Source organism: Salvelinus namaycush, chromosome 18 (assembly GCF_016432855.1).
Source record: "Salvelinus namaycush isolate Seneca chromosome 18, SaNama_1.0, whole genome shotgun sequence".
In the NCBI taxonomy this organism is placed as follows: Eukaryota; Metazoa; Chordata; class Actinopteri; order Salmoniformes; family Salmonidae; genus Salvelinus; species Salvelinus namaycush.
The window spans coordinates 25,239,187-25,250,766 of NC_052324.1; the positions used below are offsets into that span (position 1 = coordinate 25,239,187).

The 11,580-nt window shown below is 42.0% G+C and overlaps 1 protein-coding gene across 1 annotated transcript; it reads left to right on the forward strand.

The window, feature by feature from the left end:
* The first annotated feature begins 2,548 nt into the window (after positions 1 to 2,548).
* On the forward strand, positions 2,549 to 11,473 carry LOC120063261 (microprocessor complex subunit DGCR8-like). The gene is made up of 13 exons (XM_039013524.1): positions 2,549 to 3,488; positions 3,944 to 4,118; positions 4,362 to 4,504; positions 4,749 to 5,112; positions 5,363 to 5,560; positions 5,753 to 5,854; positions 5,980 to 6,078; positions 6,222 to 6,304; positions 6,461 to 6,561; positions 6,662 to 6,768; positions 7,056 to 7,183; positions 9,186 to 9,299; positions 10,377 to 11,473. The coding sequence occupies exons 1-13, from the start codon at positions 2,811 to 2,813 to the stop codon at positions 10,458 to 10,460; spliced, it is 2,376 nt and encodes a 791-aa protein (XP_038869452.1). The 5' UTR covers positions 2,549 to 2,810; the 3' UTR covers positions 10,461 to 11,473.
* The last annotated feature ends 107 nt before the right edge of the window (positions 11,474 to 11,580 follow it).

Genomic DNA, 11,580 nt, shown 5'->3' on the forward strand with positions numbered 1-11,580 from the left:
TATGGACAAACGATGTCGGAGCGGAGTGGACTAAGATAGAGTAGAATAGTATAAAATACAGTTTTTACATATGAGATGAAAAATGCCAGATATGTAAATATTAAGTGACTAAGATACCGTAGAATAGAATACTGTATATACATGAGATGAGTAATGCAAGATATGTAAAAACTAAGTGACTAAGATACCATAGAATAGTATAGAATACAGTATATACATATGAGATTAGTAATGCCAGATATGTAAACATTATTAAAGTGACTAGTGATCCGTTCCTTTAAGTAGCCAGTGATTTCTAGTCTATGCCTATAGGCAGCAGCCTCTCATGTGCTAGTGATGGCTGTTTAACAGTCTGATGGCCTTGAGATAGAAGCTTAAAATAGCTGTGCAGCAACGCTCCCCATCCAACCTGACAGAGCTTGAGAGGATCTGCAGAAAAGAATGGGAGAAACTCCCCAAATCAGGTGTGCTAACCTTGTAGCCTCATACCCAAGAAGAATCGAGGCTGTAATTGCTGCCAAAGGTGCTTCAATAAAGTACTGAGTAAAGGGTCTGAATACTTATGTAAAAATGATATTTCATTTTTATTATTAAAAGATTAGCAAGCATTTCTAAGAACCTGTTTTTGCTCTGCCATTGTGGGGTAATGTGTGTAAAAGCAATTTAATACATTTTAGAATAAGGCTGTAATCTAACAAAATGTGGAAAAAGTCAATGGGTCTGAATACTTTCCGATGGCACTGTACCTTAAAAAAAAAAAATTGCCTTGCAATGGGCCTCAGGATCTCATCACGGTATTTTTGTGCATTCAAATTGACATTGATAAAATGCAATTGTAGCTTATGTCTGCCCATACCATAACCCCACCGCTACCATGGGGCACTCTGTTCACAATGTTGAGATCAGCAAACCGCTCGCCCACACGACGCCATACTCGTGTTCTCCGGTTGTAAGGCCGGTTGGACGTACTGCCAAATTTTCTAAACAAAGTTGGAGGCGGCTTATGGTAGAGACATTAACATTCAATTATCTGGCAACAGCTCTGGTGGAAATTCATACAGTCAGCATGCCAATTACATAATCCCTCAAAACTTGAGACATCTGTGGCATTGTGTTGTGTGACAAAACGGCACATTTTAGAGTGGCTTTTTATTGCCCCCAGCACAAGGTGCACCTGTGTAATGATCATGCTATTTAATCAGTTTCTAGATATGCCACATCTGTCAGGTGTATGGATTATCTTGGCAAAGGAGAAATGCTCACCAACAGGGATGTAAATAAATTTGTGTACAACATTTTAGAGAAATATACTTTTTGTGCATTTGCACAATTTCTGGGATCTTTTATTTCAGCTCATGAAACATGGGACCAACACATGTTGCATTTATATTTTTGTTCAGTGTATATTGATTCTGATTTAACTCGCAGACACTTTTGGTTCTTCAGTAAACATGATGGCTATGTCTGTACATTGTATTCATGCTGATTATAAACAGCAGGGTTGTAATCTAATCAGTGGATTGATTATCCATCAAAACAAAGATCTAATTTGATACAATTTCTCATCAATTCCGAAGTTTATATGTTGATGAACGATAGCTACTTTGCATACAATCTTACTGGTGAAGATGATTGCCACCTATCGACAGTATGCGGCCACTGCACTTCTCAACCCAACTGTTCCTACCGTTCTGAATTGTCAACTGTAATCTATTCTAATGTTTGATTGGTCTATTTATTCCGGCAGTATTCCGTCCCGAATGAAAGGTCTGCCTTTATCGGTTGGTGATTGGTGTGCTCATCTGAAACTAAATGATGAATGGACACATGAGCGGTCAATCTAAAAAAAAGCCGGTATTGGGGGTGGAACTTCCGAAGCAGTCTGCAGCAGTCGGCAAGATGGCGGAACGGGGAAGGGATCTGTCTGGCCTCGTCAGAAGAATAACATAATTTATATTAGCTAGCAAAGAAAATAAAATGGAGTAAATAAAATAGGTGAGTGATCAAATGTGGTCAATGTTTCTGTGGTTAGTATTTTGTCTAGTCATTTTGACACCTGATTGTGTAGCTAAATCGCTTAGCTTCAAGTTTTAGCTAAACTAGCCAGGTTGTTAAAGTTAACTAGCTAGGCTCGTGCGTAGAAGGACAATACAATTTGTCATCTTTCCATGTCGTTCAGTTTAGAAGTCGTCCCATATTGCTAACCATTAGCTAAAGTTTCTGCATTACTTGACATTGCAGGGTGAATCGAGTTTGCCAACTACCTTGCACAGGCAGCAAGCTAACGTTAGCGTTCTGCAATCAAGCAAGGGTTGCAAAGACTCACACTCATTTCTGTCTGTGTTAGTTATCAATCTTAAAAGTGATTCATAATGTGCTTAGTTGCCACTCGGCTACATTCTACAAGGCATACAGTAACGTATGTCAAAATCATTGCATCTCAATTTTGCTCTCTTGGTTTCAGTCATTGACTGTTATCTTGCTTTTTCTAGCTCTGACAGAGGATTCGCCAGTGGAGGATGAATAGTGCCTAGATCTGAGCAATATAAGCTGAATGCATTGTGATTTCCAATAATTGAGACAGTGATTCTAAAAAAACTGTCTACATTAATGAAAAGAACAATGTAGTCATCTTAGCATATTCAACACTGGTACATGGTCAATACAGGGATTTTTGTATTCTTCTAAATATTGTGTGCAATGTGCTTCTGCATGCCTTTTTAGCTGAAAGTTTATGAGAAATAGTTGCCAAAACAGTCAGGGTGACCCATAGAGCAGTTGTATTTAGTAATTCATAAGACACAGTCAACATGGAGATGGATGACATATTACCCCCCTTACCGTTGGAGCCACCTGATGATTTGAACTCAGAAGGCCTTAATGGTAAAGCGCAGCCTCCAACACCCCCCCTGCAAACGTCCAGTGACGCAGAGGAAATGGACGTTAGCTCTGGTGGTGATGGACACACACACACCACAGCAGGGGGCCAGGGCCTCCAAACCAAGGGCTCCATAACCTTCATTAATAACCTGTCAGATGAGGCCGAACCTAGCACCTCGTGCCCTAGAACAGCCCGCCACGCACCTCCTGTCACCAAGTTCCTGCCAGACCTCAAATTACTCAGAGACATTAAGATCAGTGTCAGTGTCGTAGATACCAGCAGGAGCAAAGATAGGAAGGTGCTGTACACAGGGATAGGTCAGGAGGGTGGTGGTGAAGGGGAGACCAGCACAGAGGGCCTTAATGGTGAGTTTTATGATGCTGATACAGAGCCAGGGGCTGTGGATGGTAGCTCAGGGGGAGGAGGCAGAGGGGAGGAGGCAGAGGCAGACCTGGAGAACAAAGTGGAGTTTGCGGTCCTAGATGAGCTGGAGGACTTCAGTCAGGACTTCCTGGACACAGAGGATGTGCAGCAGGGGGGGTTCAGGTCAGAGGTCATAGTTCAACAGGATCATGCTGACGAAGAGAACCTAAATATATCCTATGAGGTACGTAACCAAAGGGGCCCTGTCTTTGCCTCTGCAGAGCCTCGTCATCACCCACTCACTGATCTTTTGTGCACGTTTCACACTAAAGGGCTATCCCAAACCATACTGTGCTGGCTTGAATATTTTCTAGCACAGTTCCAGCAACTGGAGGATGCGCTACATTGCCAGCCCAGTACGATTTGTCTCACCAATGAAAATGTTAATGGTTTATAGTCAGCCATTTATTCTGACATTATATTCCAATGTCACCAGCAGAATGTCAGCTTGTGCATCCTTTTTATTCTTAATGGAAGCAGAAGTTCCATATCTTTCTTACTGGAAATTGACATAGTTGGTATGCTAAAAGTGTGTTCAAATGTACTCTCAACCATAAGTTATGACCGGTTAGGAAAACATGAGTCATGACCGGTTAAGGCTTCTCCCTTCTCCCCACCCTCAACGAATGTCTTTTCCAGGAGGACTTTGACAATGATGTAGATGCTCTGCTGGAGGAGGGCATGCCCGTGCCCAAAAAGATGCGCCTGGCAGAGGGGGCTGTTGAGTATGCAGGAGACAGTGATCACGCATCCGACAGGGATGTGGAGGGAGGTGTTCAGCCCATGATGACCAAAATTAAGACAGTCCTGAAGAGTGAGTGGTCGATGTCTGGCGCTGATCTGCCTTTTGTAACAGCGTATCTGAGCCTGGCACATATTGATGTTGTGCGTTCATATCATATTTTATACCGAGTGGCACATGTTGGTGAGAGGACATTGATGGTGTGAGATGTGTAGTAGTTTCTCTGTCTAGTTTCAGATTGTGTGTATATGTGGTGCAGATGTGTTTCATGTGTAGCGTCTCGTTTGTGTGTATTGATGTGTGTGTGTTTCCTAGGTCGTGGGCGTCCACCCACTGAGCCACTACCTGACGGATGGATCATGACATTCCATAACTCTGGCATTCCAGTCTACCTGCACAGAGAGACCAGAGTGGTGACCTGGTCCAGACCTTACTTTCTGGGGTCCGGGAGCATTAGGGTAGGAGGTAGAATACATAAGACCGATAGAAACCTGTTACTGCTGTACATTTTATACCTTTTTTGTGTTATTTTTTTATTTTTTTTGTAACATGCCAGGAACCCCATTGTTATACACTCTATACTGGTGTATAATTTGTGTTTTGGTAGGAATGGTCAAACTAAAGGAATATTTCTCTCTTCTCAAACAACTGTAACAATCGGCTTCTAACCATGACCAAACCTCTCTTGCCCCTTGTCTACAGAAACACGACCCTCCCACCAGTAGCATCCCCTGCCTGCACTATAGGAAGATGAAGGATCACGAGGAGAGGGAACAGAACGGAGAGGTGACGCCCAACGCTGAAGTGTCTCCGGTGAAGCCTGGGGAGGAGGCAGACTCCGTGGAGAGACCAGACGAGCCTGACTCCACTGCCCAGGAGGACCCTACTACTGTGGGCCTGGGGGAAGGACAGGTGGAGGCGGAGATAGAGACAGGCCTGGTCACAGAGGGGACCACAAAAGGGTGTCCTGTCCTGCATGGCAAGATGCCCCACTCCTGTGAGATGGCCCAGGGGGCTCTGGGACAGGTCAGGGCCAAGGTGGAGGTGTGCAAAGATGAATCGATAGGTAAGGGTGAACACACTCCATGATGAGCAATTGACTTGCCAGCAGGTAGTAGTTTTGAATGCCATGGCTGATGGTATGTTTAATTTCTTGTAAACATAGGGGATGACAGTGTGTTGGTGGGTGTGGGCCTTGACATTTTCTAGACTTATTGCAATAAAAATGTATAGGACACATCAAATGAAGAATATCTATACATGTTAATTAAAGCAACAATATAACTTATACCCCTCCCTTATTGACACCCCGCCAGAAATTGAGGAGTTCCGCAGCTACCTGGAGAAGTGCTTTGACTTTGAACAAGTGACCGTGAAGAAGTTCCGTACCTGGGCAGAGCGCAGGCAGTTCAACAGGGACATCAAGAGGAAACAGGCTGAGTCAGAAAGACCCATTCTGCCTGCCAACCAGAAACTCATCACTCTGTCTGTATCAGATACCCCCACCAAGAAAGGTACCGGATGCATAAGAAGAACCACAGGCTACATCTGAATTGGAATCTTATTCACAGGTCCTATAGGGCTCTGGTCAAAAGTAGTACACTATATAGGGAATTAGGGTGCCATTGTGGATGCATCCATAGTCTAATAACTATTTCAGTGAGGAGTATTGAGGTAATCTCAATTCTTTCCTTTCTTTTTCTCAGAGTTTGTCATTAACCCAAATGGGAAATCTGAAGTTTGCATCCTACATGAATATATGCAACGTGTCTTAAAGGTCCGACCTGTTTACAACTTTTTTGAATGTGGTAAGTCCCTCTGTTGATTCCCACTAGCTTGTACAAGTGACATGCTTTTCTTCGAACAAAACAAATCGCCAAAAGCTCTGGCTGGAGAAAGGGCCAAATGCATCCCGTCTTTTCTATATCCCCAGAGAACCCAAGTGAACCCTTTGGAGCCTCCGTCATAATAGAGGGAGTGACATATGGCACAGGAACTGCAAGCAGTAAAAAACTTGCCAAGAATAAAGCTGGTACAGTACTCTTATCTCCCATCATTATTTTAATTTGTATCTTCTGAAGCAACTGCAAAGGCTGTCTGGAAACTGTAAGATGTGTTTAAGTCATAGTATAGCAGACCATTTGGCTTGTTGTTTCACTGATGTCTTCCCTGTAGCTCGAGCCACACTGGAGATTCTCATCCCTGACTTTGTGAAGCAGACGTCTGAGGAGAAGCTTGTAGAAGGGGATGAACTGGAGGTATCAGCCTGTCAATCATTGGAAAGCCATTTAATTCAATGTCATGCTTCTGTGTTTGGTCTGATAACATGTCTCTTTTATAACATTGAACTTTACCAGGGGGTTGGTAAGCTGGATGAATACTAATGTCCATTCATGCATTTTTGTTTCCTGCAGTATTTTAATCATATCAGTATTGAAGATTCAAGGGTGTACGAACTGACCAATAAAGCAGGCTTACTCTCGCCATATCAGATTCTACACGAGTGCCTTAAGAGGTAAGACTCATGACATGAGGTGTAGTAATACTTTAAATTCCTAGTTCTGATCTGATTAATCTGTTAACCTTGAATTTCAACCATATCTTGTGCCCTGCAGAAACCATGGAATGGGTGACACCAGCATCAAGTTTGAGGTGATCCCAGGAAAGAACCAGAAGAGTGAATATGTGATGACGTGTGGAAAGCATACCGTGCGCGGATGGTGTATGTTACCCCCACACTGACCCTCCAGTCACCACAGCAAGTCCCAGACCTAACATGCTCCATGCCACTCTGTGTTAATGTAGTGTAAAAGCAGCCTTACAAGTGCTCTGTTTTTTTGTCAGAGCCATGTATAGAGAATTCAGCCAACCTTTACACTGGACACTTTGTTTGTGCCTTTGTATATACAGTATTATGGCTCTGATTTGTCCTGCTCAAAGCCGCTCTGTGTCGTGTAAATGTGTTAGCATTACAAATGGGAGTAATCAATGTTTTGTTTTATTTTTCAGGCAAGAATAAACGTGTGGGGAAGCAGCTGGCGTCTCAGAAGATCCTACAGATGCTGCACCCTCACGTGAAGAACTGGGGGTCACTGCTCCGCATGTATGGCAGAGAGAGCAATAAGATGGTAAAAAAGGTAAGTACTACCTGTACACTTGGGTTTCTGTTAGGAAAATGTGGCGCCATTCATTTGACCGGCAGCATTTTAATTTACCGGACAACGTACATTTTATTAAATTGCCAAAATGATATAGCCAAAATAGCTTACTCCTGTCTATACACAAATAAATAAAATCATTCAAAATCGGCTACTACACCAGAAAGCATGGTTTGGCCAGCGGATCATTAGCTTCTTTTTTTTTTTTAAAGCTGTGGATTGTTTTATATTGGATAGCCTACAGTCTGAAGGGCCCGCAATTTGGGCAGAGCACGCAGCAAATACCAAACAGATGATTGTTGAGTTGCGACTGTCAGTGAAAAACAGAGACCCAGCCAGGCATATTGCAATATTTAAAAATACACTCATGGAAAAACTGTTTGGAAAGCAAAATGGATATTTCTGTAAATAGAAGACAATGAAAAGACACTCCAATCTGTCTTTTATTTATCAGAATTCTTTAACTTAATTAGCCCCAGCGGAGAACATCGGCCTTATCGCTGGTGAGTGTGCAAATTCACTGTCTTTATCATTGGGTTAGTGCCACTTTTGACAGTGATTGAGTTGTTGTATTATTAGTCTAAATTATGACTCCAATCTAATCATCACATTATGAATGGTAGGCTATCTTACATCAGTCTGCAAATAAGGATGCATGGAAGGGGCATTTTTATGGTGAAAATTAGCTTCCCCAAACTTGAAACCCACACTCTGCTTATGTTAGAATAACTGTCCACATTTACTTTTCCTCAATCAACAAGATGAGTAATGAACAGCAAAATCTCTAGCCTACGTCAATCTACTAACCCCCATTAGAAAAGTTGACCTATTCTATTGGTCAGCTTGTCGAGAAAGAAATGGCTTATTCCAAACCGACTCTGGGACAGTTGTGGGATGATAGATCCCAAATTCATACAACCAGTAAGCCGAGGCTACATTAAAAAAAACGTTCAAAAGCAATGAGGCTCATGTAACAGATCAGAAGGTTTAGCTTAAAATGTTGATAAACTGTTATTTCTTCACATTCTAAGCGCAGCAATGCACAGCAGTGCACGCAGTAGGCTACCCACGAATGTTAGTTCCATAATGCAATTAGCGGGAAAACACCATTGTGAGTGATTTCATGTAACAGACATGAAAATATCTTTTAGAAAGAGGGGATATCTAAATATGCAATAAGTAGCATGGGTTGCTAATATGACTAGGATTGTGCCTTTGGCTACTGGACAATGAAAGAAAGTTGATTTGAAAACCAATAGGACATGAGAGAAAAAGGCTACTTGTTTCAATGGCATATGGAAGTCTTTATGAAATAATTGCCTGCACGTTTGGTTCGATTTTGGCAAGGCTACTTTGGCAAGGTAAGACATGCTTCAAAATATGTATTAAAACGTTCAGGTTTCAAACAGTTAAGTATGTCTTCATAATGGAAATTGTCTCCAGCTCACTGCAAAGTGGTGTGTGATGTGCTGAAGCCTGCCTAGTACCAATGAGCTTCAATTTACCAGTTGAGGGGGGGAAATAGTAGGCCTAGCTCTTTTTAATCGTGGCTGTGTTTTTATAAAAATATTTACAAGCGATTTGCCTTGCTCAATGTTTGGGCTTATTAAAGCATGTTTCTCTCCAGCAGCAACAAACAGCTGTTTGATGAGCTGTTGCAGCATGTCTCCCGCTACATCGACTGGTATTTCAAGCTAAAATGCATTATTTCGCAATGGGATTTAATTTTTTCTCCCGGACAATTGACCTGCACCAATTTTATTTATAGGCGTTTAAAAAAAGTATATTGACAGCTAACGGAAAAACTGCTGTACACCTCATATACAGTACCTCGCCACAGCCACTCCACTGCTGTTGGGTCATATAGACTTCAGCTCATCTTTGGCCAAACTGATTGGTACTGATCTGATGGCATATGTTGCTCCTCTTTCAACCAGATGTGTATCTCTCATTTCTATGTTGTTTTTTATGTTCTCTGCAGGAAAATTCAGACAAGAGTGTGATTGAACTTCAGCAGTATGCCAAAAAGAACAGGCCAAATCTTCACATCCTGAACAAACTGCAAGAGGAGATGAGGAAACTGGCTAAGGAGAGGGTAAGGGTTAGCTGTAGAGTGTAGTAGGAGCTCCAACTAGATCTTAGGTCTCTGGTGTTAACCTCTGCGTTTGGCCTCGTCAGGTAGTTTCTTTCTAGAGCAGGGCTCTCCGACCCTGTTCCTGGAGAGCTACCCTCCTGTAGCTGTTGACTATTACCCCAGTTCTAACTAACCTGATTCCGCTTATCAAGTAGAATCTGGTGTGCGAGATTAGGGTTGGAGCAAAAACCTACAGGATGGTAGCTCTCCAGGAACAGGGTTGGAGAGCCCTGTTCTAGAGGGTTGTACCTTTCACTCGAACCCTGTCAGGCTGTCTAAGCTGCACGGACTCCAGTGTTGGACACAGTGGAACCTAGTAGGATTGTGCCGATATATGATTAAATCCAATATCTTTATTTGACATTGACGATATATCGTGATGTGCAAGGCTATACTCTATTTGAACTTTACAAATCAAAACTGCAGTTTTATCTGTGAAATTGTATCAATATGTTGAATATCAAGTCTAAATTAACTAAGCATTATTTATTTGCCATAAGATTATTTAATGATAATGCGACTATAATATTGTAAATAAGCACAAATGGCACAGTGGAATTATCTAGCCATTACCGGCGCAAAACTGTTATATTGTGATATTTGGAGTAGCATAGTCTCCCCAAATATCTTCCAACCTTTGTACCTAGACTAAATTCTTCTGGCCTTTGCTCTATTTGCCATGTCTCTGCACTGTCATGTTCCTAATTGTTCCTGTGGTTACTCCAGCCGTACCTTATATTTCAAAGGCACTAAGGAGATTTGGTAAGTCATGTTTGGTTGTAAATGTACCCTGGATTGGGATCTTGAATAATTTTTTCCCCGGGTAAATTTCTCACAGGTTGGTGCAGCAGTTCAAACTGTTATGACATTTTCTGGGGTTTATTCATTAGGCACCAAACATTAGGAAACTGACTGAAACAGGGAGGAACTACCTGAACTTGTCCAATAAGAAATGCTTGTTTTTGTTTTCTGGTGCAAAATATTTTGCTAGTGTGCCCTAATGAATACAACCCTGATGTGTCTTTATGTTGTGTTCAGGAGGAAACCAGGAAGAAGCCCAAGATGACCATAATGGAGTCAGCCCAGCCTGGTAGTCAGCCCCTCTGCACTGTTGACGTCTAGGAACCATCACTGCAACCAATCTAACATGGCACTGACCAATGGTAGCCATAGTCACTGTCCGATTTTAAAAGCCACTCCACCAATCTATCATCCAATTATGCATCATTGTAAAATGGCAATAGAACTGGACATTTGTAGTATAGCGGTGGTCATCTTCTTAGCACTGTTTATTATTTTACTCCAAAGGTATTTTTGATTCATTGTTAGTGGGTAGGAATAGGACAAATGCACTAACAGACAGTAGAGTTAACACCATCTACCTCTAGATGCAATCTCTACACAGTGGCATTTCTATAAATTGAACCTTAGGGGTTGCAGACAGATCGGTTGAGATGACTTGACATGTATCTATGATCCACAAGAAATTGTCAGCCTGTTTACTGTGCGTAGTAATAACTGCTGACAACCACTAGACCCCTCACCCCTCCATTTATATTGCATTGATTGAATTTATTATATTCTCCAAATATATATATATATATATATAACCTAAAGTACCTGAGACTGAACATTCCTAACAGGTTTCCTTGTATACTTAAAGCATTGCCTATTCTCACGGATTAGTTTGCTCTCTCTGCTTTTGCTATACAGGTACGCCGTGGGAAAGTAATTTATATGCTGTTGTCATTGGACATTATTGATAATTGATGTCATGTATAATTTGGATGGTGATTGGGGTTTTTGAGTATGCTTTGGCTAAAGAAAGGCCAACTTATGTTTTCATTTGCTTGTGAACCTGTTAAGAAAAAAGTTATATATTCAAATGCATCGTTTGCTGTCCACTCATATACTTGGTTTTGGGGTTTATTTATTTTTTGTTATTTTCTTACTTTTAACCTTTTTTCTCCCCAATTTTGTGGTATTCAATTGGTAGTTACAGTCTTGTCTCATCATTGCAACTACCGTACGGACTCAGAGGCGAAGGTCGAGAGCCATGCGTCCTCCGAAACATGACCCAACCAAGCCGCACCAATGTGTCGGAGGAAACACCGTGTATGCACCCGGCCCGCCACAGGAGTCGCTAGCGTGCGATGGGACAAGGACATCCTTGTCGGCCAAACGGTCGCGGCCGGCTGCGACAGAGCCTAGACTCAAACCAGGATCTCTAGTGGCACAGCGC

What these genes read in the sequence shown, in the direction of transcription:
- LOC120063261 (XM_039013524.1), top strand. Translation starts at nt 2,811, where the DNA reads ATGGAGATGGATGACATATTACCCCCCTTACCGTTGGAGCCACCTGAT. An exon ending in TAGAAGGGGATGAACTGGAG is followed by an intron (nt 6,305 to 6,460) that starts GTATCAGCCTGT and finishes TGTTTCCTGCAG; the next exon opens with TATTTTAATCATATCAGTAT. An exon ending in GGAAACTGGCTAAGGAGAGG is followed by an intron (nt 9,300 to 10,376) that starts GTAAGGGTTAGC and finishes TGTTGTGTTCAG; the next exon opens with GAGGAAACCAGGAAGAAGCC.